At 39.0% G+C, this 26,034-nt stretch overlaps 1 protein-coding gene across 2 annotated transcripts in view; it reads right to left on the minus strand.

The window, feature by feature from the left end:
* LOC144069313 (PH domain leucine-rich repeat-containing protein phosphatase 1-like) overlaps window positions 1–26,034 on the minus strand; it is a 34,176-nt gene that overhangs the window by 4,043 nt on the left and 4,099 nt on the right. Inside the window, exons 2-13 of one of the 2 annotated variants that reach the window (XM_077594562.1) lie at window positions 25,254–25,450; window positions 22,379–22,504; window positions 22,084–22,232; window positions 21,543–21,689; window positions 17,530–17,757; window positions 11,814–12,016; window positions 11,334–11,394; window positions 11,146–11,241; window positions 4,292–4,447; window positions 4,012–4,212; window positions 2,248–2,410; window positions 756–886 (exon numbers count right to left, since the gene is read on the minus strand). In XM_077594562.1, the coding sequence (XP_077450688.1) occupies window positions 756–886; window positions 2,248–2,410; window positions 4,012–4,212; window positions 4,292–4,447; window positions 11,146–11,241; window positions 11,334–11,394; window positions 11,814–12,016; window positions 17,530–17,757; window positions 21,543–21,689; window positions 22,084–22,232; window positions 22,379–22,504; window positions 25,254–25,450 (1,858 nt within the window). The remainder of the gene's footprint in view (window positions 1–755; window positions 887–2,247; window positions 2,411–4,011; window positions 4,213–4,291; window positions 4,448–11,145; window positions 11,242–11,333; window positions 11,395–11,813; window positions 12,017–17,529; window positions 17,758–21,542; window positions 21,690–22,083; window positions 22,233–22,378; window positions 22,505–25,253; window positions 25,451–26,034) is intronic. The other variant, XM_077594563.1, reaches the window with a different exon arrangement.

The raw sequence follows: 26,034 nt of genomic DNA on the forward strand, positions 1-26,034 counted from the left end.
TCCCTCAATAGAAGCCTTTAGCTTTTTACCAACCATATTCAATATTGGATGCATGAGATATTTAATGATACAAATGAAAAAGGTTCTTTGCACACTGGAGATACATTCACGCACTTCCGCATTGCAACAAAGAAGAAGGTAGATGCTGGGTGAGCTGAGCTCTCACAGCGCCAGGCGTCGGTATTAGCGGCGGAAAGAAGTACTACTCCGAAAAAGGGGCGAAATACAAAATTGGACTTGCGAACATTTTTGGACTTAAACGCAATTTGCAGACATGTTCGTATGTACCGTTGTTCGTAAGTTGAATGTTCGTAAGTAGGGGAGCGTCTGTATTACACAAAAAGCAGGTTTTTTTAATATTGTAAAATTACAATTTTCCTCTTGGAATATTACAATGTATCATTTCTTGGCCAGTAATTTCCTGCGGCACACCTAACCATCGCTCACAGCACAGTGGTTGGGAAACACTGGACTATATTATTTGATACTAATGGTAAGTCATACCTGTCAAATTGTATGATTTGCCCAGATTTTACATATAAATTAAATAAAATAAAAAAAACCTTAAGACTCGTACGGTGTTTGTAAGGTTTTTTGGGGGTTTGTAAGGGGAATCATAATCATTTATAAGGGCAGTTATCGGCAGAGGTTGACAGGTATGTTTCTATGGGAAACGTTGATTTGAGATACGAGTAAATCGACATACGAGCTCAGTTCCGTATCTCAAGGTACCACTGTATTGGGAATATTCTTACTTGAGAAGTTCCAAGCTCTTGTGGTCGAGGTTGAGGCGAGGATTTCCAGTGAGATCCAGCTCTTGAAGTGTTGGGGGTAGTGATTCTGGCAGCGTAATCTCAGTCAATTCATTGCAGCTCAGGTCGACACACTTAACAGGGAGACCAAAGACGTGGTTGGGTTTAACAAAATGGATACTTAGCAAAAATAAAACGAGGCTTGACTAAAGGGATTAAAATACCCCCTGCTGTAATGCAGTTCACCTTAAAGCCTTTTCACGCTAAGTGCACCATTTTAAGAGTGCTTAGCTGAGCACAAATACATTTACGTTTTAGTTTTGCCCCCCAAGAAATTAGTCGTTTCTCATTTTAAGGAGGAAGAGAGATGATAGCAGCCTTAGTAATTTTGGCAGGAATATAGAGAGTTGAAGGTCATTAATGGACTGCAGTTCCACCCTAAGCGCTTGGATATATGCTCTAGGCCAGGGGTTGAGAACCTATTCGACCGAGAGAGACAAAAACAATTCATATTTTCAAATATTATTCTTTGAGTGATACTCGGAATTTAAACGTATAAATACATGGAAATGTGTTAATATTTTTAGTCATTACAACAAAGTAAAAAAAAAGTCTTTTGAATTCTTTTGACACCATTTTTACGCTGTTCCTAATCAATGAGTATGCATGCAGAGGTGACTAATGAAAAAAAATGATTACAAAAAGCACGAGAGGTAGTTAAATAAATCAAACTCAAACCAATACACATGAATCAAATGATCAACCCATCAGCAAGCTGTGTAGAAGCTTGATAACGATCCTGATTATTTGATTCAGGTGTGTTGTGGAAGGAGACATGGAAAACAGACTGGATAGGGGCCCTCGAGGACCGGAGTTGCGCACCCCTGATTTATTTGGATCTTTTGACACCCACGCGAAACAACAAACACATGGTAATCTATAATTGTTGTGCTTGACGTACAAACAACCAATGACTCCTGCAAAAGAAAAGTATAAAAGCTTTCCTCCTTATGGAGCAAAAGATGCATTTAAAGACTGCTCACATATTTTAGATATTTTAAACTCAAGTGGAAAAGCATCAACTAATTAAACTAATGTGATCATTCTAACTGACTACTGTGGATGTCACTTATATTTGGTTATTTAAACGAGTGACTGAATTTTCTTGACTAAGATTCTTTGTTTATCATTTGTTTGTGAATGCTTTTGCTCATGAAAACTGAAACCAAAAGGATTGCCAATTTCATGCCATATTGTGTGGAGGGCACCTGACTTTACAAATAGCTATATATACTACTTTGAAAAAGCAAAAACAAAACATTTTTTTTTTCTCAGAATGGCAGAAATGTAATGTATTTCTCTGAGTCTGTCCCACATAACCCTGCTCAATAATATGAGCTCGCTTTAGTAGTAAACTTACCAGTGATATAAGTAGCATTACTATTAGAAAAAGTAAATTGATCCCAATTGAGGGATAATTATACTGATTGTGCACCTTAATCTCCGGGAGCTGGAGAACTTCCGGAAAGCAATTGATGCAATTGGAGTGCAAAGAGATTGTTTGCAGACACCGACAGTTCAAGATGGTTGTGGGAACAGTCCTCAGTCTATTGCCACTCAGGTCTAGCTCCTCCAGATGCTCCAGTTGGGCCAGTTTACTACCAGAGGACAGAGAAAATTATACAGAGATATTACAAACCTAAACAGTACATACAAACACCAGTTCATCATAAGACCTATATGACCAGTAAACAGGAAGCAGCTCGAAAAAAAAGGAACTTATCCAAAATGTAGTCCTGTGAGTTACAGTTAACGCTTACAGTATCTATAAAATTGACTTAAAATCAAATTCATTTATTGCTTGCCATTGACAATGATAAATATTAAATTCACCCTAACCAGGAGAACAGGCTGTGCATGCTCATTTTTCAGCACCACTGACGGCGGTGGGACATCCAATCCCTTTTGACGGGTAGGAGCGAATGAAAACATTCCCATTTCAATGATTGGACATCTAGCATTGTTCGTTTCCCCCCTACCAATCAATGAATTAGACGTCAAGGACCATCACTGGCAGCTGTAGCCAGTTATAAAATTTGATTGGCCAATAAATAAATAATAAATCAAATGTACTGGCTAACAGGAGATCTGATTGCCATGTGAATGTGCCTCACAACCCGAATCGAAGTTTTTGTCACCCCTAATTTACAATAGCCAAAGCATTATATAGAATATTGCATAAAAGACAAATAATCAAATTAAGGTAAAAAAAAAAACACCAACTGCATACAACAATTTGACAGGAAATACACCGCGGGCTGCTGCGTTGAGTCTGCATCACGAATACGAAAACATCTCAGGCCAAAGTTTACCACGTGCAAATGTTTGCCGCAATCAGACAGAGGAAATCACGAGAACGCCCAAATTGAGATGAAGCATGAAGGTGGCCCTTCCCACCGTGACTACCACTTGTGATTAAACGATGGCTAAGTGCAACCTTTGTTTTTCGTTGTTTTATCACACGTTTCTGAAAATGGAAAGTATGGACAGATTCTGTGATCCTCATTGACAACAGTCTGTATTTTGCAAGGAAACTAGAAGTTTTATTTTGAATCAGTAGTATAGTGGATGAGCCGTTAGCGCATCGGCCTCACAGTTCTGAGATTGAGGGTTCAATCCCAGGTTCAGGTGCTGGAGCAGGCAGTGTAAACCATGAATTGATTGCCAACTAATCACAGGGCACAAGGAGACAGACAACGTTCAGGTGCTGGAGCAGGCAGTGTAAACCATGAATTGATTGCCAACTAATCACAGGGCACAAGGAGACAGACACCTAGGGGTAATTTTATAGTGTTCAACCAGCCTACCATGCATGTTTTTGGAATGTGGGAGGAACCCAGAGTACGCAGATAAAATCCACATGGAGAGAACATGCAAACTCCACACAGGAAGGCTGGATCCCACCAGAGATTGAACCTTCGATTTCAGAATTGTGATGTTGCCATGCTAACCATTCTTCATTGTTCCGTCCACAATCCACATTTAAAAACTATGAAAACCTGAAGAAGCCAAAGCATCTGATGAAAAAAGAAAAATAAACCTTATTAATTTAAATTGACTTTATTCAGAGGGTACAAAAAGACCCATATAAAATATAATTAATTACACAAAATCACCGGTGTCATGATGGCATCCCTAAAAATTCAACAATAATTTCTACAGTAGATAGACTTTTGTAATAATAATGTTGTAACTTTACCTGGCAATAAAGGTCTCCAACTGGTTGTAAGCAATATGAAGAACTCTGAGGCAGCCATGTTCAGCCAGAAGTGGAACACATTTGTCAGTCAAACAGTTGTTGGTCACGTAGAGCTCTTCCAGGTTACTTGAATTGTCCTCCGATGAGCTTGGAACAGGAAGGGTCTCCAACTTATTAGCCGACACATTAAGATACCGCAAGCTGTAACGAGATCCATCAAATCTAAAGTATCAATAGCAGTGTGATAGTGAGAAATAGTGAGGTGGCTATTGTAATGTACTTCTGGGCTTTGATAAAGAGGTCATTTGGAAGCTCCATTAGAAAATTGTGCTGAAGTTCCAAGAATTCTAGCTGTGATATTTCCAGGCTCTCACTCAGCTGATTCAGAGCATTCCAGCCTGCCAGCAGTTTTCTTAGGCATTTACTGGATAGCAACCTAGAACACAAACAAATCTGTCTCTTTCTGTACTATCATAAAGTTAACGACCTTGACCTTATTACCATTAATAGATTGTATGTAGAGCTAAACAATGCTACTTTTCTAATGTTAAAGATGAAACTTCAAATGGTATGTATAAGCGAATAAATGTTACTTTAAGTTACTTGAACATAATTTATTATTGATACTCCACATGCCGCATCGTCGTGGAGAGATTCCCTTGGCTGACTTTGGTGCGGGCAGGCGCAGGCTCAATTCCCGCTGGTGGCGATATGATTGAGTGCGTATGGTCGTTTGTCTCTCTGTGTGCCCTACGCCTGACCAGTCTAGGGTGTAGTCTGCCTTTCACCCAAAGTCAGCTGAGTTAGGCTCCAGCAACCCCCGCAACCCTTTCAACTATGCGCGGTATGGAAGATGAATGAATACTCCACACACTGTTCCAAGATGGCTGCAAACGATCCAACTGCTGCTAGATTTTCTAACCCCCAATCCCCCTGCTGACCTTCAGTTTGTCCTTGTGGTGACAAACAACTAATCGATAAAGATAGATAATTAAATTTGTTGCCAACGAATTTTATCATCGATTATTGTTGGCAACTATTTGCGGGTGTACTGAGGCAAGCACGTGAGGCAAGCACATGGTGCGGAAAATCAGCTCCATGGCCATTTATTGCCTTGCATTTGTAGCGATTTGTCGCCCTCTTTTGGAACCTAAATGTAATTGATTTAGTACGTTCCAGCTCATTCTGGGAAAGGGATCGTGTCTTTAGTTCATACACACATTGTGGAAAGAATAGGCAAAAAGGGCCTAATTGTTGCTTCCAATTTACCATTCATCAATTTCGTTATACGCAGCTGTGTATGATGACAATAAAGGCTTTTGATTTGATTTGATGTGGAGATCCTCATTTTGAATTCATTTTGGCATAATTTCTACCTAAAACGTGCCTGAAAAAAACTTAACTTGTTTGTTTGTACAGTAATACCTTGAGATACAAGGTTACTTTATGATCTTCAATAATAAAATGTGACATTACTCAGTACAGACGGTAACAGAGTGCGCGGACGGGAGAGACTTGACGGACACGCTCGTAACATAAAACAAACTTTAAATTTAACTTAAATAAACTACTATTACTATTCACACACAAATTAGTTTTAATCTTACATTACACTAAATGTAAAGCTTCTTGTGCAATAACCGAGGCAAAGATGTTAATGTATTCCACCGGGGCTTTCGAGGCAGAACTTCCTGCTAAAATTATCAAACCAGCCACGACTCACATTGAAGAGTTCAGCTGGTGTCGAAGCGTCCCCTTTTTCAGATGCTTGCTTTGCTTTCAAGTCCATGTAGATTCTGCTGGCTTTTTCGCATATTATCGACACGGTCACGTTATCTCCCGCTAACTGTTTATCTTTTATCCATATTAAAAGAAGGCTTTCCATCTCATTATGTATGTCACTGCGCAGCTTGGAAATTATAGTCAGACCTTTGGAAGCCTTTATAGCATCCTTCTGCTTAAGGATGGTACATATTGTCAAAGTACTCCTCTCGTATTGGTGTGCCAGCTCAGTCACGTGTACACCACTCATGTTTTTTGATTATTTTGTGCTTAATATCGATTGTCATCATACGCTTTTCTTCTCACTACCCTTCATTGCACCGGCTTGAGCTGGACCCATAGTTTTTCCCTTAATTCTGTACTGGTTAACGGAAAAAACCCAGAAAAAATGCAACCTGTACATCCAGTGCTCGTAGATATCTTTACGTGAGGGAGATGTAGCAAGAAAGACAGTCCGCTGTTATCATAAGCAGCCTCTCGCGTACTTGGCCACCTGGCTTTCTCGTATGCTTGTATCTCAAATTTGTCTCGTATCTCAAGGCAAATATTTGCTTGGCATTTTCCTCGTATCTCAAATTTCTCGTATGTTGGAGCACTCGTATGTCAAGGCAGTACTGTATTATTATTGTTTATTAATTTTATTAAATAGTGAAGGTATAGTGGCACCTCTACATACGAAATTAATTGGTTTACAGTTCTATAGTAACTTGGATTTTTCGTGAGTAGAGGCAAAAAAAAATTAATTAGCATAATTTGTTCCACAATCTTTAATACAACCCACTATAAAACTCTTAATTAATATTATAATATAAAATATAAAATAAGAGAGCCTTAATAAGCCATTAAAATGACACCACAACACCTAGCATAATCTTTCTCGCTTTCTTTTTCTCAAGAAATTGTAATAGTAATCTTTTCAGAACAGTAATGCCTTACAACTACGATGGCTTTTCCAAAAGTAATCATTTATATTTTACATCTCACGATCAGAGGGGATTGCATTTTTATGACGACTGAACTTTTTCAGTGAATTTTTTTCTCAGTTGCATATATTGATGGTGTTAGATTCTCTGAAAGTAACCCCGGACATTGTCATAACAGAGATGCGACTCTGAATTCTTATGTACCAAAAAAAATTAACCGATGAACTTTCACCATTGCCGTTGCCTGTGGAACGTTTACAAAGCCAGTGCAGTGGATTTTAGTGCAGTTAGGAGATGGGTTTGTCGATTTCAGAATGGCGAAAGAAATGTAAATGATCAATCGTACTCTGGGCGCATGCAATTCCACCACTCCAGAAAACACTGTGCGCCTGGACTAACTCATCTGCGCTGATCAGCAGAAAACTGAATTAAATGTCATTGTACTGGAAATGATGTATTCTTAAGAATACAGCAAAGTGTGTGGACCAAAAGGGCCATCGATTGGATGTCTGTCAGGAATTTTTGAATCGGTACAAAGCAAAAGATTATGGAATCTTGGTTCAAACAATTGACGGAATAGCACCATTCACGGTGCCCAGCCCAGAAAAAGACAGTTCAAGATGCTGACATCCCTTGATCAGCATGGATAAGTTGGTTGAGGTACAGTGTTGTATTGGGTGCTGTGTGTGCATGGGAATCTAAAGCGCGCTCCGTCACTCACAAATCAACGAACCTATCTTCTATCTGTGCTAACATCAACTTCATTGGCTTCGTAAACGTTCAACAGGCGCCTGTGAATGTTGATCGGTTCCATGCAATGCAGCATTTCAAATATGCAATTCTGCTTCTGACACACATCCATGACAGGGATTGTTTTCTTAGCTCTCAAGTCATCAAAATCTAAAATAGAGATGAAAGTTTCAGGTCATGAGTGCATAAATCCAGTCATTGAGACAGTGCAATTTGCAATCCCCTCTGAGCCATTCAGCGGATTAAAACTTTTGGAATGACCCTCATACTTTAATAAAAAGAGAAAATATTGCAGTAAAGCATTAAACTTGTAATGCATTACACACAATTATATCCCTTTACATTTCCAGTTGGGTTTTATGTAAAGTATAAACTCATCGATAGGTTAGATAAGACTATAGAGCCAGGGTCTTTTCACATTTACAACCCCCCCATCAAGCATTACATTCAGAGCTTTTCTCATTCAGAGCATGTCTATTAAATTGCATTGTATTGATTCACTTCCCTTGCATCACGCTAAACCATGTTGGATCATTTTACTTATTCTATTATCTAGTGTCCAATCAGCCTACCATGCATCTTTGGAATATGGGAGTTAACCAGAGTACCCACAGAAAACACATGCAGGCGAAATTGCAAACACCACACAGGTGGATCGACCCGGATTTGAACTCAGGACCACAGAGCTTGGTGTCCTTGGAAAAGGATATTGTTGCCGTCTTCCGAATGTTCGCTTCTTCCTTCTTGATGTAACTCACGGGAGATTCATTTGTGATGCCTCAGATAAAGTAGGACGCTTCGTAAGCACCTTGTACGCCGATTAAAAATTCAAACAATGCTGGAACAGGCTTTGGCCTAGTCATTGTGTGCGCAATGCAAAAAGAGGAAAATGCAACACGACGTCATTCTTGGGTGTTTGTATTATTTGGCGGGTCTTAATATAAAATACAGCGATGCATTGAAGCTGCGAATGTTGAAACGGTCACAAAACGGACGAGAGGTATACGTGTCTGTTAAAATTAAACTCTTACTCGGGGAGGTACAATCTCTGTCATGGGTATTAGTAACAGTACACAAATTGTATAGTCTTATTTTAAATAGAGGGCGACCAATATTGGATTTTGAAAGACCTATGCCGATATCAAAAAAAGATTTTTTGGGCCGATATCGAACACCGATATATTTTTTTAAACACATTTGGTTATGAAATGTATGATACCAACAAGAGTGCCACTAATTTGAGTCGATGTGGTTACAAAATTTAGTACGGCCAAAATTATAAACAAAACGCATGTTCCCAAGGGATCATGTACCACTAAGTAAAAAAGCGCTGGTTTGACACTTTGAAGTGTCTTAAATTCTGCCTCAAAAATAAACAAATCAAACAGTAAAGTGAAAAATGATATCATTGAAAATTTTTATTTCCAATATCTTGACATCAAGTATGACATATCAATGATCATAAGAGAATCAAGCACACCACCACACGTTAAATTAAATAATTCAAACTGTAAACTTAAAAGTAGTTTTAGTTCAAAGTGCTGGTTCAAGTACCTGAGAAAAACACAATTTCCCTAGAATGCAAATAACATGTTTAACAAGTATAAGATCACAATCTTTCAAACTCGTATTGACTGGGTAAAATGAACCAATTCTGCCATGGTTATGTTCCTTAGCACATCAGGCTCACAGCTCTGAGGTCCTGGGTTCAAATCCAGGGCAGTGCACCTCTTTGGAGTGTGCATGTTCTCCCTGGGCTTGCGTGGGCTTTTCCCCCCCCCTGTGTACTCTGGTTTCCTCCCACATTCCAAACACATGCATGGTAGGCTGATTGGATACTCTAAAAAATGGTTTTCAGTCTCCTTGTGCCCTACAATCGGCTGGCCACCGTGTCCCCCGCCTCTGGCCCGAAGTCAGCTGGGATAGGCTCCAGCACCCCCCACGACCCAAGTGAGGATAAAAAAGTTCAGAAATGGAATGAATGAATGTCAATCTCTCCTGAGTAGTAGAAATCGAATCAGGGGATTAAAGGGAAGTAATATTGATTAACTAGTATAAACATTTAAAACTGATATCACAATCAAGTATGCTATGAGAAAGTTGAGGCTGTTTATTTGAGCAAAGGGGCTCGATTAATGAAAGACAGCCGTGGACAACTGCACCTACCAGATGTCGCAAGGGCAACGTGGTATGGGTTACAAGGAGCCATAGAGTGGATGAGATCAGCCACCAGGACCAGACTTCACGGTGGCTGACTGCAGACTTAAGTCTTCCAATATGTCTGGGAAGGGCCAGGAACTTAATGAACTGCTGATCAATCGGAGGAAGATTCTCTCTTTCTCTAGTATGTAGTATCTAGTATAAAAGACTACAGTTCACAGAGTCTGTTAATCTACACATCTCTGCTTAGAAATGATGGTAGTAGAGACCCAGGACGCTGTATTTATTTACTCTGTCTTGGGGAATAGATTGTTTAGACATGAACGCCTCATTATTCAAATCCTTTTACGGAAACAAACATTCATGGATCCTTGAGGATTGCAGGGTCATTAGGCGGATTAAAACAGGTTCCTTTCCACCTCACAGTTTGGGAGTGGATCACGGAAGCTTGGGCTAACATGACTGCTAGCACTTTTTGAGCTTTCGCTTATGAACTGGACGGCGACGAGTATTACTATGACAATGTGAGGGCAAATGGTGTGTTGTAATTAGAGGCAAACTCAATTTTGTTCCCGCTGCCTTTTTTAAAAATCATGTTAGCATGCCTACTAGCTTGTTTGCCTGTTACCACATCTTGCACGCTAGCCTATCATGTTTTAGTGTACTTACACGCTCCCTTATGGTGCAGCCAATAATAGAGCGCCTTATGCATGTGTTAAATACAGTAATGCCTTGACATACGAGTGCCTCGACATATGAGGAATTTGAGATACGAGTAAAGTTCCGGGTAAATAATTACCTTGAGATACGAGACAAATTTTGAGATACGAGCATTCGAGACAGCTAGGAGGCCAGGCCGCGAGATGCTGCTAATGCCGCATCTCCCTCGTGCAAAGATCGCTACGAGCACTGGGCGGAGCGTTGCATTATTTCCGTGTTTTTTGCGTTAGTCAGTGCAGAATTAAGGGAAACACAATGGGTCCAAAGCAAACCGCTGCAATAAAGGGTATTGTGAAGAAAAGGCCTAAGAATGACAATCGTTATTAAGCACGAAATAATTGAAAAAATGAGTAGTGTACCCATGACTGAGCTGGCACGCCAATACGTATGGAGAAGCAGGAATTGTTATCAAACATCATAACCACTAGTTATTTGTTAGTCAGTTAGTAGATGGTGAATTACAACTAATAAAAATATGTTTTCCATTGTAATATCCAATTTTTGAACAATGAAATGAACTATAAAACAATGTCGTTTTTTTTCAGAAGGTGGGAACGAATTAATTTGTATTTAGTTCATTTTTATGGGAAACTTTGATTTGCGATACGAATAAATCGACATACGAGCTCAGTCCCGGAACGCATTAATCTCATATCTCAAGGTATGACTGTATAGAAATTGCGCCCGCAAATGTGGGTAACAATTTAAAATCAGTGCTAGATCATGACAACAGTAAACAAAAAACTCATAAAAATAATACATGTATATATTTTTCAATTAGTATGTTTGTGATACTCACCGTATAGGCAGCTCAGTCACAGAATTATGATTAATGTCCAAAACCTCCAGTCGACTGTTTTCACACACCCAATTAGGGACAGCATCTAGCTTGTTCCTTTAGAAAGCAGGGACAGTTTTAAATTTAACTCAAGACAAACACATTTTCGATGATTTTAATATAGCACGTTTTGTATCGAGTCTTCATACCAGGACAAATCCAGAAGAGTCAGATTCTCTGGAAAAGGCTCTACCTCCACTTCTTTCAGCTCTAAATCATGAACATAGAATTCATTACTTTTACAATATTTAAAAGTGAATTTTCCCACAGGACAAATATAAAATATTTCCATCACATTTTCCACATTTTGCTTTGTCTTATTCCAAGTTGAAACATATTTTTAAAGCCCCTTTATAATTACAGGTGCATTTGACATAGGTAGGGTTGGATTAAGCTGTACAACCCTCTAACATCTGTGGAAACAGACTACAAATGAGCGGAAGTTTGAGCTTGATGGCAAAGGCTGTGACAACCAATAAGAAATCTAATACGTAATACATGTTTAAAAATATTTGACACCTTCAATACAGGATTGGTATTTTGGAGGGGGAAAATCAAGATACATTAAGTAATTGTGAACTAAAGCTGTGATATAACAAAAATGTTAATACTTTCTGAATGCACCATACCATTGCGTGCTGCATGCAGGGTTTTGAGGGTGTGGCCGCTGATTCTAATGCGGGAGAGTCTGTTTCTGTCACAGTGGAGAATCTCCAGTTTACAGAGAGGTCTGACATCCAGCTCCTGTAGACCAGCATCCCTTAAGTCCAACTGGACAATGTGGACAAGCTGCTTCATATCTCCTACTGTCACACTTTGAAGTCGGTTTAGCCTGTACAATAATGAAAAAATAAACAGTCGGAAATGTACAGATCAGTTAACAATTGATCACATTGATTTTTTGTTGTTGTTGTATTTCTTGTTCGAAAGGAGTAATATGAACCATCGAAAGAATTGAGATATTTTGAAATTAGAAGCAATGCCTCAACATCTTAAACTTCTGGTAAGAAAATTGTAATTGCTGTAATTAGAAAGCATCAGGTTCTCATCAAGATAGACTTATTTCTTCTTTCAAATTGAATAATTAGTTAGTTTTCATTTACAAAGACAGCCACATTAACTTCCTGATGATATTTACCCTAATAATGTGCTTTTGATTCATACAGTATCTCAGAAATACAGTATTCCTTCAATTATCGTGGTTAATGTAGACCAGACATGGCCATGCTAAACGAAAAACCGAAAAGTAGGGTCACCTCTATTTAAAAAAAAAACTTTTTTTTATTTAACTTCAGTGCTGAGTCCTATTAGCAAGCGGAAGACAGGGGAGTGGCTTCCGCTTGCGAGTTTCAGGCTGGATTTTCAAATTTTTATGAACATACACAGAAAAATTTAATTTTAAAAAAAATCCCTCCAACAAAATTCCACGATGTAGTTGAAGCCGCGATATTCGAGGGATTACTTTACCACTTGTGATTTTTCTTGAGATTTTCCCTTCATTTGTACTCCCTATCAAAACCATGAATCTGGAGATGAAAATTGGGAATCAGGGGCTTATATACGCCAGAAATTTTAAAATTGTAAAATTTCAAGGCAAATTTCAAGGTGCGTCTTATATGCGAGGAAATACGGCAATTGTTAATTTCCTATAACTTTTTTTTAAAGAAGAATTAGATCTCCCATAATTCTTATAGGAGGGTATGTGAATGTGACCTTTCATTTTCTTTAACTTTTGATGTCATTTTATCAGGTCAGCAACACAACCATATTGAAAATGTCAAGAATGTCCCTTTTTAACTCTTGTATTATGTTACGGGTCAATTTGAGCCATTTCAATTTTCATGTTGACCAAAGTACTGGTTATCCTTTCTTTTTCCTTCCACAAATTTGTGATTTTTCCTCATCTTGGGTCATGAACTGGCGAGTAAAATCTGGCCTCTAAGATGTGAGGTAAAATGTGCACAGTTTTTATATGTAGATGATGTGGCGCGTCATTTTGACCCGGACACTTTAATGTGGGCTAATAGCTGTTTTAATCCAAATTAAACAGTTTGATCTCTTTGATGTACCTTGTTTAGATTGCCCAATTATTTGTACAATGGTACCTCGTCTTACGACCGCTCGTCATACAAAATGCTCGTCTTACGAGGGAAATTTCGATCGAATAATTCGCCCGTGATGCGGTCAAAATTTCGTGATGCGACCAAGCCAGGTGGCCATGGCATTTTTTTTGCATATCTTTCGTGTATAACAATATTTACGAGCACCGGATGAGTTATTCAGACCAGGAAACGCACAACGCGCATGCGCGGGGAAAAGAGGGCTTTCTGGGTAATGAAGTATACTCGTGCACACAATGCCGACAGGCAATGGCACTCAGAATAAAACTTTACCCACAATCAATAAGTGGGTAAGCTCAGCTGCTGCATTTCCTGTTATTTTTATCTAATACGAGGAGTATTATATTACTTCTCGTTGGCTGCTCATAAGAACATCAGGGGCTCTGGCTCGCAACTCCCTGCAATAGCAACCACGGTAGCAACTCTATCATAGGCGCCGTTCGAGGGGATGCGACCACAGATGCTACAAGCTAAAAGGAGCCGCTAGCCAGCGCCCCCGAAGCTCCCAGGAGCAGCGGAGCGATCGCTGATAAAAGACTGCTGCTCGTTGGCAAATGGTCGTGCGTTATCCGATTGTGAGGACATTTGTGTGCATCATTTTCGGAATATTTTGAAGGGAATAGTACGACAGCAAACAGCCCATCGATAGCAAACGTGAGGGTGGAGTGTTTGTTCCGTTTACGAGTGCGTTGTGTGGAGAAAAAAAAAACCGAAGCCCCCCGCCCCTTTGGTGCCCCTCTCTCCTCGGCGAAATCCGCCCAATTTTTGTTAGATTAAACACTTTATTTCTATTAAACCACTAGTTATGTGTTACTTTGTTAATAGATGGGGAATTAGAAGAAATAAAACATTTTTCCAATCCAATATCCTGTTTTTGGTGTTTTTTCAGAGGGCTGGAACGAATTAATTTTTTTTCCATTCATTTCAACGGGAAACGTCCGCTCAGGTTACGAGAACCTCGTCATACGATCTCAGTCTCGGAACGGATTACGCTCGTATGACGAGGTACCACTGTATTTTGAAACAGAGGCCCAGGCTTGAGTGGAAGAGGAAGTTTCTCGCACAAAAGTGACAAGTTAGTTGTTACCAGAGATCAGTGGCGGGCAGTGCATTTTCTGGTAGCGCCTTCAATGTATCAATGCAACCCTCAAAAACTATTTTATGGCTATAAAACCTCTACTGCAGCTACAGCTGCGACACAAAAAATAATCAATAAATTAATGCACAAAAATGGGGTAAAATCCACTTCCTAGCAGAATTTCATGATTAAATACAAATACTGGAGGTTTTCAGACATTAAAACCAGGCCAGGGGGTGATTTTCCCGGGAAAAGACAGCGATGAACGTCAATGGCGTACGGGCAAACATTACCCGAAAATGGGGTAAAATCTAGCCGAAAACAGCATTTATTGATTAAATACAAATACTGGAGCTTTTTAGACATCAGAACCGGGCCCGGAGTATCATTTCCCCGGTAAAAAGACAGCGATGAATGTCGATACGTCCATACTTGAAATGACAAAAAATGCACTAAAATTAGGTAAAATCCACTTCCTAGCATCATTTATTGATTGAATACAAATACTGGAGCTTTTGAGACATTACAACCAGGCCAGGGGGGTGATTTTTCCCGGGAAAAGACAGCGATGGACGTCAATGGTGAAACGCCAAAAATTAAACTGGGGTAAAATCCACTTACTAGCAGCATTTTGTGATTAAATACAAACACTGGAGCTTAAATACAAACACTGGAGCTTTTCAGATATCAGAACTTGGCCCACAATTGAAATATTATTTAGGAATATAGCCATATTTGTAATTTTACTCACCAAAAATCCTTTTTACACAATATCCATCCTCCTTTCTTTCTTCCTTCTTTCCTATCGCCATCGAAGCTAATGATGAAAGTCGAGCCTGTCCCGTCATATTTCCGGCATAGCCCGTTTTGAAAATAGCATTAAATCAACACAACAATATACTATTTGCTCGTGGAGCTAAGTTAGCGCGCTGAAAGTGCCCCACACACCATTTTCCCAGCTGTAACAGGCTTGCTAGCTTCGGAGTTGACCGCCCTTTCTTAATGATGTCCATTTTTTTCTGGAAAAGTCCGTCTGGAAAATAGCTTTGTGAGCAAACAGAATCAATTTGTTTTTGCTTCTGCTTCTGTCGGCCATAGTGGGTGGAGTTTGCGATCTCGGCTGCCTGGGGTACTGCTTTGGCCCGCCTACAAGCCAATCATAGTTTGTGAAAGCAATGACATGTCCCAGCCAGCAAAATACTAACGCCTATGAAAAATCATTGTGGGGTTGCCAACTCGAAATCTGATTGGTTAAAAGCAACAGTCTAGTTTAATGCAGCAGAGCCCGCAAGAACTGATTGTGAAGGCTTTGAGGCAGATCTGATCTGGCAACAAATAATGGCTGAAATGTGATTGGTTAAATGCTTCAATATGAAAACACACATCTGGAAGCAGTGCAACCAGGGGGGAAAGCAATGAAAGGAAGCTAACAGACCATTTGGAATAATAAGTATTGATGGACAAAATATAATATGATTCAGATATTTCTTAGGCCAGCAGAGAAGGCCTTGAAGGCCCTGACGGCCCGCCACTGCCAGAGATACATGGGATAAATGGGTGAAAATTCTGCCTTTGTTGTACAATCCTGGTCCAAATATTACTGTTTATGAACGCCTTGTTCCGTTCAGGGTTCGCTGTCCTTTCGGAAAGTACCTGCCCAACAAGCCTAAAATATGGGTACTACCTTGAGATGCAAAATCTAGCCATGCATGGAATTTTCAAGTATACACTGGAAAGCTACTCAGAGGAGGATCTAAGAAGAATTAAGGGATGCATGTTATGCTGGAGATGAGTGAAGGGCTGCAAGGTCATAACATCACATGTAACAACTTTTTTACAGCCCAACGCCTTGGAAAAGGAACTCGGAAGAGGAAGCTTACTATGTTGGGAACAGTCAGAAGAAATAAGCCAGAACTTCCCAAGGAAATTCAAAGGTGCAGGGCAGACCTGTGCATTCAGTGACAATCAGCAATTGTTTCATACTGCCCAAAGAAAAACTAAAATGTCTTGTAATGAGCACAATCCACAGATACATCTCTGAGCACAAAAGAAAACATAAAGCCACAAATGATCATTGACTATAACTCTGCCAAAGGAGGAGTTGACAATCGAGCGAAAATCACAGCAACGTAAAGTTGCCAGCGCAAGACTGCCCGTTGGCCTTTGGTGATTTTCTACAACATTGTGGATGTGCCTGCCTACAATGCCTATGTCCTGTGGACTGAAATCAACCAATCATGGAATGCCGGCAAATTGTTCCGACGCTGGCTTTTCCTGGAACACCTTGACAAAGCGCTTTTTTACTCCTAAGATGCAGAGGCCACCTAAAACCACAGCAGCTGCGGCTATTAATCTAAAGGTCAAGTCCACGTCACTCAACCAATCTGCAATGGATCCCAAGGATACAGGTGTGAAGAAACGGAAGAGAGGACAGTACGGAACAAATAAAGTTATCCAATCCAAAACAAGTCCCTCTTGTGTGAAATGCAAGAATTACATCTGCAGAAACCCAAAGTCGCATTCTGTCCATTGTGTGGAGAACAATGAAAATGTTGAACATTGAAAAAGGGGAAAGTCTAATGACAAACATATGTGTTCGTGAAGAGAGAGAAAAATGAAACAATTTTTGTATTTATTTTTTACTGTTTTTAGTTGATTTACACACTATGGGCCAAATTGACCCGCAACATAATCAATGTAATTTTTTCTCATCACTCATTTTCTGAACCACATTATCCTCATTAGGGTCGCGGGGGTGCTGGAGCCAATCTCAGCTGTCTCCGGGCCAGAGGCGTGGCACACCCTGAATTGGTGGCCAGCCGATCGCAGGGCACAAGGAGACAGACAACCATGCACTCACCCATAACAAGGGGCAATTTAGAGTGTCCAATCAGCCTACCATGCATGTTTTTGGAATGTGGGAGGAAACTGGAGTATCTGGAGGAAACCCACGCCGGCCCGGGGAGAACATGCAAACTCCACACAGGTGGACGTGACCTGGATTTGAATCCAGGACCCCGGAGCTGTGAGGCCAACGCGCTAACCACTCGCCCCACCCGATGTAATTTTTTTTAAAACATAATACAAAGCTTAAACCAACAAACTTCTTAAACCAGTAAATAAATCAAGCCAAGTTCTACAGTTTACCTGAGATCAATGTGGCTAATGGATAACCACTGTAGTCTTTCCATGTCAAAGACAGAAACATGGTTTCCTGCCAGGCACAGTTTCTTGATGTCTTTCATCTTTTCTAGGACAGGGGGGATGCAAGTGAAACAGTTGAAAGTCAAGCCAAGGTAGATCAATGCTTCCAAGGACCCCAGTGCGGCAGGCAATGAATTGAGGAGGTTTGCGTCTAGATGAAGCGTCTGCAGGCTGCACACATAATGTTGGGGTTAATTGGCAAAAATGAAATCTGTTTTTTCCTCCTCATTTTCTGTTGACTACATTCATTGGACTGGTCAACACAGTAAGCCTCTGCATCATGTTGATAGGAGTTCTGTCCTCTGCTTTTTACCAAGGCACCAACAACTAATCAATAAAATCAATGAAAATCAATACAGACGCTCCCCTACTTACGAACGAGTTAGGTTCCGAGCGATTGTTCATAAGTTGAATTTGTTTGTAAGTTGATTCAGTGCTATATTTTGTATTATAATTTATGTTTAAGGCCTATATAAGTACAGACGCTCCCCTACTTACGAACATTCAACTTACGAACAACGGTACATACGAACATGTCTGCAAATTGCGTTTAAGTCCAAAAATGTTCGCAAGTCCAATTTTGTATTTCGCGTCTTTTTCGGAGTAGTACTTCTTTCCGCCGCTAATACCGACGCCTGGTGCTGTGAGAGCTCAGCTCACCCAGCATCTACCTTCTTCTTAGTTGCAATGCGGAAGTGCGTGAATGTATCTCCAGTGTGCAAAGAACCTTTTTCATTTGTATCATTAAATATCTCATGCATCCAATATTGAATATGGTTGGTAAAAAGCTAAAGGCTTCTATTGAGGGAGTTGCAAGGAAGAGGCAAGCCATTTCATTTGAAACGAGTGGCAATAATAACGAAGCTTGATGAGAGTGGTGAGCGTTGCACATTCAGTACCATTTATAAACAGAAAGATCGAGCAGCAGGACCCAAATATTGAACGTTGCACAAAGTTTGCAAATCAATTGAATGATGCCATACAGTGCTACTGCATCATTTATGATGAAAAAAAGAAGAAAACTGTGCAATCGTCATTAGGTCGCTTCTTTTGGCCAGTTTCTAATACATAAATCTATCTCTCTCTCTACAGTACTGTACATATTCTCTCCATTTTATTAAATGTTTTTTTTTTCAGTACAAACCAATGCGTGTTACTTATACAAGCCTTAAACATACAAATGCACTTATATAAACCTTCAATATACTTATATAGGCCTTAAACATAAATTATAATACAAAATATAGCACTAAATCAACTTACAAACAAATTCAACTTATGAACAATCGCTCGGAACCAATTGCGTTCGTAAGTTGAGGAGTGTCTGTATATTGAAGGTTTATATAAGTGCATTTGTATGTTTAAGGCTTGTATAAGTAACACGCATTGGTTTGTACTGAAAAAAACATTTAATAAAATGGAGAGAATATGTACAGTACTGTATAGAGAGAGAGAGAGAGAGAGAGAGAGAGATTTATGTATTAGAAACTGGCCGAAAGAAGCGATCTAACGACTATTGCACAGTTTTCTTCTTTTTTTCATCATAAATGATGCGGTAGCACTGTATGGCATCATTCAATTGATTTGCAAACTTTGTGCAACGTTCAATATTTGGGTCCTGCTGCTCGATCTTTCTGTTTATAAATGGTACTGACGGTCGAACGATTCAAGTTGTTATATGTGCAACGCTCACCACTCTCATGCGCATCAAGCTTCATTATTATTGCCACTCGTTTCAAATGAAATGGCTTGCCTCTTCCTTGCAACTCCTAAGTTGAATGTTCGCAAGTAGGGGAGCGTCGTTACTTACGAAAAAGTGAAAGGCTTCTATTGAGGGAGTTGCAAGGAAGAGGCAAGCCATTTCATTTGAAACGAGTGGCAATAATAATGAAGCTTGATGCGCGCGAGAGTGGTGAGCGTTGCACATATAACAACTTGAATCGTTCGACCGTCAGTACCATTTATAAACAGAAAGATCGAGCAGCAGGACCCAAATATTGAACGTTGCACAAAGTTTGCAAATCAATTGAATGATGCCATACAGTGCTACCGCATCATTTATGATGAAAAAAAAGAAGAAAACTGTGCAATCGTCGTTAGATCGCTTCTTTTGGCCAGTTTCTAATACATAAATCTCTCTCTCTCTCTCTCTCTCTCTCTCTCTCTCTCTCTATACAGTACTGTACATATTCTCTTCATTTTATTAAATGTTTTTTTCAGTACAAACCAATGCGTGTTACTTATACAAGCCTTAAACATACAAATGCACTTATATAAACCTTCAATATACTTATACAGACGCTCCCCTACTTACGAACGAGTTAGGTTCCGAGCGATTGTTCATAAGTTGAATTTGTTTGCAAGTTGATTCAGTGCTATATTTTGTATTATAATTTATGTTTAAGGCCTATATAAGTATATTGAAGGTTTATATAAGTGCATTTGTATGTTTAAGGCTTGCATAAGTAACACGCATTGGTTTGTACTGAAAAAAACATTTAATAAAATGGAGAGAATATGTACAGTACTGTATAGAGAGAGATTTATGTGTTCGAAACTGGCCGAAAGAAGCGATATAACGACGATTGCAGTTTTCTTCTTTTTTTCATCATAAATGATGCGGTAGCACTGTATGGCATCATTCAATTGATTTGCAAACTTTGTGCAACGTTCAATATTTGGGTCCTGCTGCTCGATCTTTCTGTTTATAAATGGTACTGACGGTCGAACGATTCAAGTTGTATGCCCGTGAAACGCTCAACACTCTCACGCGCATTAAGCTTCGTTATTATTGCCCCTCGTTTCAAATGAAATGGCTTGCCTCTTCCTTGGAACTCCCTCAATAGAAGCATTTCGCTTTTTACCAACCATATTCAATAATGGATGCACGAGATATTTAATGATACAAATGAAAAAGGTTCTTTGCGCACTGGAGATACGTCACGCACTTCCGCATTGCAACGAAGAAAGTAGATGCTGGGTGAGCTGAGCCCTCACAGCGCCAGGCGTATTAGCGGCGGAAAGAAGCACTACTCGGAAAAAAATACAAAATTGGACTTACAAACATTTTTCGACTTAAACGCAATTTGCAGACATGTTCGTATGTACCGTTGTTCGTAAGTTGAATGTTCGTAAGTAGGGGTGCGTCTGTATAGGCCTTAAACATAAATTCTAATACAAAATATAGCACTGAATCAACTTACAAACAAATTCAACTTATGAACAATTGCTCGGAACCTAACTCGTTCGTAAGTAGGGGAGCGTCTGTATTTAGTAAAAACTAGCAAAGACTAATTTCACGTGTTCGTAAATGGGACTGTAAATTTTGTACTGAAGCTTGATTTAAAGGAAAACGTGAATCAAAAACTGCAGATTAATAAAATTGCTTCAACATTTGAAACATGACATCAAATTGAAGAATGTACTGTCATCCTTCATCATCCAACTGATGAGGACTTCATATAAATGATGCCATTGGGTAGTGAAAAAGAAGAGCCAGCGGACAACGACGAGGATGAAGAAAATGGTCGTTAGTGAAGAAATCTGCAGGAGATATATATTATGGCACGGAGTTTGCAACAACGCCTCCAGGAGATTGAAGACAACATGGTCTGAGCCATTGAGTTTGGCAATTGTCTTGACAGTGTCATGTCCTTAATGTCCAAATATGTTTTGTACAAGAAAATAAACAGCAGTCACCATGTTCCATATGCCCCGAAAACCTCTCGCAAAAGCTCCTCCTACTGCCCCTACGGCGCCTCCTGAAGATTCCATCAATGATTCAATGCCTCTCGAATCTGACAGAGAGGACTTGGGCTAGTTCCCAATCACCTTTTTGTTGTTGTTGTTTTTAAATCAAGAAGAAAGGAACTATTTTAACTGCGAGTATAGTACTTCGAGTATTTACAATCACAATCTAGTGTGTATGACCTCAAGTGTCTGTCTGTTCAACTCACGTGTACATGTTTCCAACTTCCACAGGAAGGGATGCAAGGCAATTTCCTGACAAGTTCAGTTCAGTCAGTGAAGGTAGGTCACATAAGGCCAGCGGGAACTCCGGCAAGGCATTATTTGACAAACTGAGAGTTCTCAGTTTAGAAAATCTGCAACAAGTATAACATAGTACGGCAGAGCTATAATCAATGGTCTCTACTCAATGCTGCATTTAAGCAAACGCGGGTAATGTTGGTACCGGACAGGACTGCATATAGAAAATGTTTTCCAATAAAAGGATGATAACGCTGGGACTATAAAAACTGGGAAAAAACGTAAATGAATCCTGGCATAAGTCATTGGTACTTGTACTACTGTGGGCTATCAAGAGTTAAAAGAAAACCAAGTTACTAAGAAAAAAAAAAAGACATTTGATATCCTAGCGAGAAGAAACGTTTTGAAAAAATCAATTATTTGATTAATGTTTTTTTTGTTTGTTTGGGTTTTTTTCTGTCATAATGGCTGTCCACTCATTATGACAATGTATATGCCCTGGAAACTCACCTAGTAAGTGCTGGAATCCCTTTGTGCATGGACATGAAGTTATTTTTTAGATAAAGATGTGTAAGATCGTGGCTGTAAAATAGCTGAGTAGGTAATTCCTCTAGACTGCAACATGACAAGTCAACCGAGTTCACCCTCTGTGACATGATCTGATTTGACAAAAAGACAAAACAAGTGGATTCAGTTTTTCATTGGCTCGATAAGTCTAATGTTGTGTAAATCAAAATTGTTATGAAAGATCAAAGAAAGGTTAGAAGAAACTTCCAACAAATATTGTGAAGGGAAAGTCTAATACTTTTGAGGCTGTTCTGTGCCAGCGGAGGTACTCTGTGTAGGATTCATAGCTGATATAGTAGGTCTGGCTCTGGGGACCAACAGAGCTAAGTGCCAAACAATTGTTGTGTCTCTTCACCTCCTCCACCTACAAACAAAACACACACGCTGGGTTATTTGTATCGCAGCATCATTTCTTAATACAAGCCATTGCAATGTCTAAATAACTACCGTATTGTCTTGCATACAAGCCGTATTTGTAACAAAAAAAATGATGACTGAATCAAGGGTATGGCTTATATGAGCACAAATTAGACTTGACATGCATGAAACTGCAAGGTGACAAAGACAAAACGCCAATACGGTAATTTATTTCAAAATAGAGAAAAGATAAACAGATAAAACGCTAAATAAATATTATTTTCATGTCTATGAATGATATTCAAGAAAATCGACCGTATCTTGCATAAAACGTGAAAAAAACCTCACTTAATTGTGCCTGCTATTGCTCACTCAGGGCGCCACCATTTTACCGTTTACCGGTAGTTAAACGTGCTATGACTGGCCACACACGAGTCGCCTTGATACATGTTTGTAGTGTTTACCATGTCAGCATATCCCAATAGTTGTTAAGGCTGATTGAAGTTCTTGCGGTCGGTCATTAAAATATCAGCCTTGATACCTGCGTAATGTGTATCTCATCCTATTATTGCTTGATGATTAGGGATGGTTTACCAAAACCAGATGGGTACGGAGACACTTCTTGGGTGTACTGCTCATGTGACTTCCTTTTTAATTCGTCCAGGTGCAGGCAACACCCTTTCGGAAATCCAGCAGACGATCCTTTTGATTCATACAGTATCTTAGAAATACCATGTGCGATGATTTTTCTTTAGAGTTTCCTTCAAAGTAACACATTTGTACTCACTATTAAAATCATGAATATTCAGGTGAAAATTGTGAATCAGGGGGCGTCTTATACGAGAAATCGTAAAATTCAACGATTTTAAGGCAATTTTAAGGGTACGGCTCACAGAGTCGGTCAGTATGTGAGAAAATACTGTATTTCACTAATCCTCACCGGATTTCATGTTGGATGGTAACTTCAAAAACTAAAATCCTGAAAGGATATAGCAATGAAAAGAGTGATGAATGACAAATCATTTTTAAAACATTTGAAAATGCACAATGTTAGGGTTTGTTATACAATGCTTAAGTGACTTTCTATACCAGTTAAAAATTAAACTAATAGTAGTACAATATTAGCAAAATATGCCAGACTACATTTTTAACTGTCTCACCTGTATGGTAAAATTGTATGGTATTTGTTAATCATCAGCTCTTATAAATTTTGAATGATTTTAAATAAACCTTAAAACCAATAGTGAAAGTCGCACCATCTTTAGATAAAGATGGGCAAGATAGCTACATATATCTTTTTAGAACTGGAAAAAAACATGGAAAAATTAGTGAGACCACCTCTGTTTCTTGTTGGAACAAATAAAATTGTAAAAAAAACATTGTGGATTTGTGCTGATATTTAGGTATTTTTCATGGTTTTCTTAATCATTACCAAGATCCTTGAAGTTCTTAAATCAACATTCCCAAATGAGTGGTTTTAGACCAGGGGTGTCAAACTCATTTCGCATCGTGGGCCACATACGGCCTAGGGAGATGTCAAGTGGGCCGGACCATTAAAATCATACCATGCTCTGCTATAAATAACAAAAATATCATGTCTTTCCTTTGTTTTGGTGTAAAGAAGCACAAGAACATTAGGAAAATATTGAAATTTAATGAACTATCCTTTTACAAAACATTTCATGAAACACCTCATATTTCCTTAGACAAATGTGCAATTTACTTTTATCATTCACAAATATGCATTGCAACTGATCCCACTGATTGTACAAAGGCACAAAACTTTAATTGGTACTGAAAAATATAGTAATGCACTTTAAGATTAAATGAGACTTTTAAAGAAAGGAATTTTTAAACCACTTACACATACGCATATAAAATCTAAATGTAATCCCTGCGTGCACCTTACAAACTAAGGAGAGTGATTTTAAATGTGTAATGAAGAAAGTGTCTGTCTCAGTGATGCGGCTTGTCTTCTACTCTGATGGAAAGAGTGCGCCCCTTAGCGGATAATCCATGAATTGCAGCGAATTAAAAATATTAATTCCATGTCTTTTATGCATTTTTTCCACTTTCAAATTATCCTGCGGGCCTGATCGAACCTCCTTGGGGGCCGGTTCCGGCCCGCGGGCCGTATGTTTGACACCCCTGTTTTAGACAGTCCATGTGACTTTTCTGGCTGTCATTAGCAATAAAATTGTGGCTTCAGGCATTATAATAAACAAGAATGTAGGCATCAACTCCATTATACAGTATCTCATTTCATGGGAAAACACTGAAGAAATTACACTTTGAAACAAGGTAAAGTAGTCTGTAGAGCTCAGATAATAACGTTTTTTTCTTGATTTATATTCATGGACGTCAAAATAAATTTTATTTAGTGTTTTATCTGTTTATCTGTTTTTATTTTGAAATAAATTACCATATCAGCCGCTTTGTCTTGCATTATGGCATTTCATCTTTGTCACCTTGCAGTTTTGTGCATGTCAAGTCTAATTTGTGTTCATATAAGCCATACCCTGAATTCAGTCATCATTTTTCTAGACACAAATATGGCTTATATGGGAGAAAATACATTATTGTATCTATACAACAACCCAAAACACAGCAATTAATGTATAAAATGCTGACAGCAAAAGTGAGTAAACCTCAAGTGAAAATCTCAAAATTAACCTAAAATTGGGACTAATTAGGCATGTTCCTTCTATTTAATTCAAATTAACAATTCAAAGCATGCTTTGACTTGGATTACATACCTTCCCTCCAATAAGAGGGAGTATGTGGATCTTGCCCAAGTTGGCGTGTTTCACAGATGACACAATAAGGCAAGTGCCACTCAGTGTGACCTGCCGTTTTGACCAGCGGTTTACAGGCAGCACCAACTTCCCTTTACGCACATTGAAGACGCCAGAAAGCTGCAAACGGTCGGAACCTCCCACGCTTCGAGGCTTACCTGTAAAAAAAAGGCCCATTACTAAGGCTGCACTGCTACCACTGTTTGTTTTTCCTGGATGGCTGAATGGCTAAATCCAATTACACTAGTTATATTTGAGCAATCACTGATCTCAAGTACAGTCATACTTTGAAATACGAGCTTAATGCGTTCTGGGACTGAGCTCGTATGTCGATTTTCTCAAATCTCAGATCAACGTTTCCCATTGAAATGAACCAAATTCAAATTAATTCGTTACCGCTCTCTGGAAAAAAACACCAAAAACAAGATATTACAATGGAAAAACATTTTTATTGGTTGTAATTAACCATCTAATAACAGAGTAACAAATAACTAGTGGTTATGATGTTTAATAATAAAATGAGGCATTATTCAACACAAATTTCGTAATTAGAGCAGTTATATGTAAATTCTAATTCGCTCCATGGTCCTTCACAAAACTACCAACTAAAACCTTTAAAATGTATCAGTGTCCCAATTTTGTAGGAAAGATGTGAGAAACAAACACAAATGAGAGAAAATGATTGTAAAATTATTTAATAAGCCATTAAATGAATATTCATTCATTCATTCATTTTCTGAAC

The sequence above is a fragment of the Stigmatopora argus genome, chromosome 24, assembly GCF_051989625.1.
Source record: "Stigmatopora argus isolate UIUO_Sarg chromosome 24, RoL_Sarg_1.0, whole genome shotgun sequence".
In the NCBI taxonomy this organism is placed as follows: domain Eukaryota; kingdom Metazoa; phylum Chordata; class Actinopteri; order Syngnathiformes; family Syngnathidae; genus Stigmatopora; species Stigmatopora argus.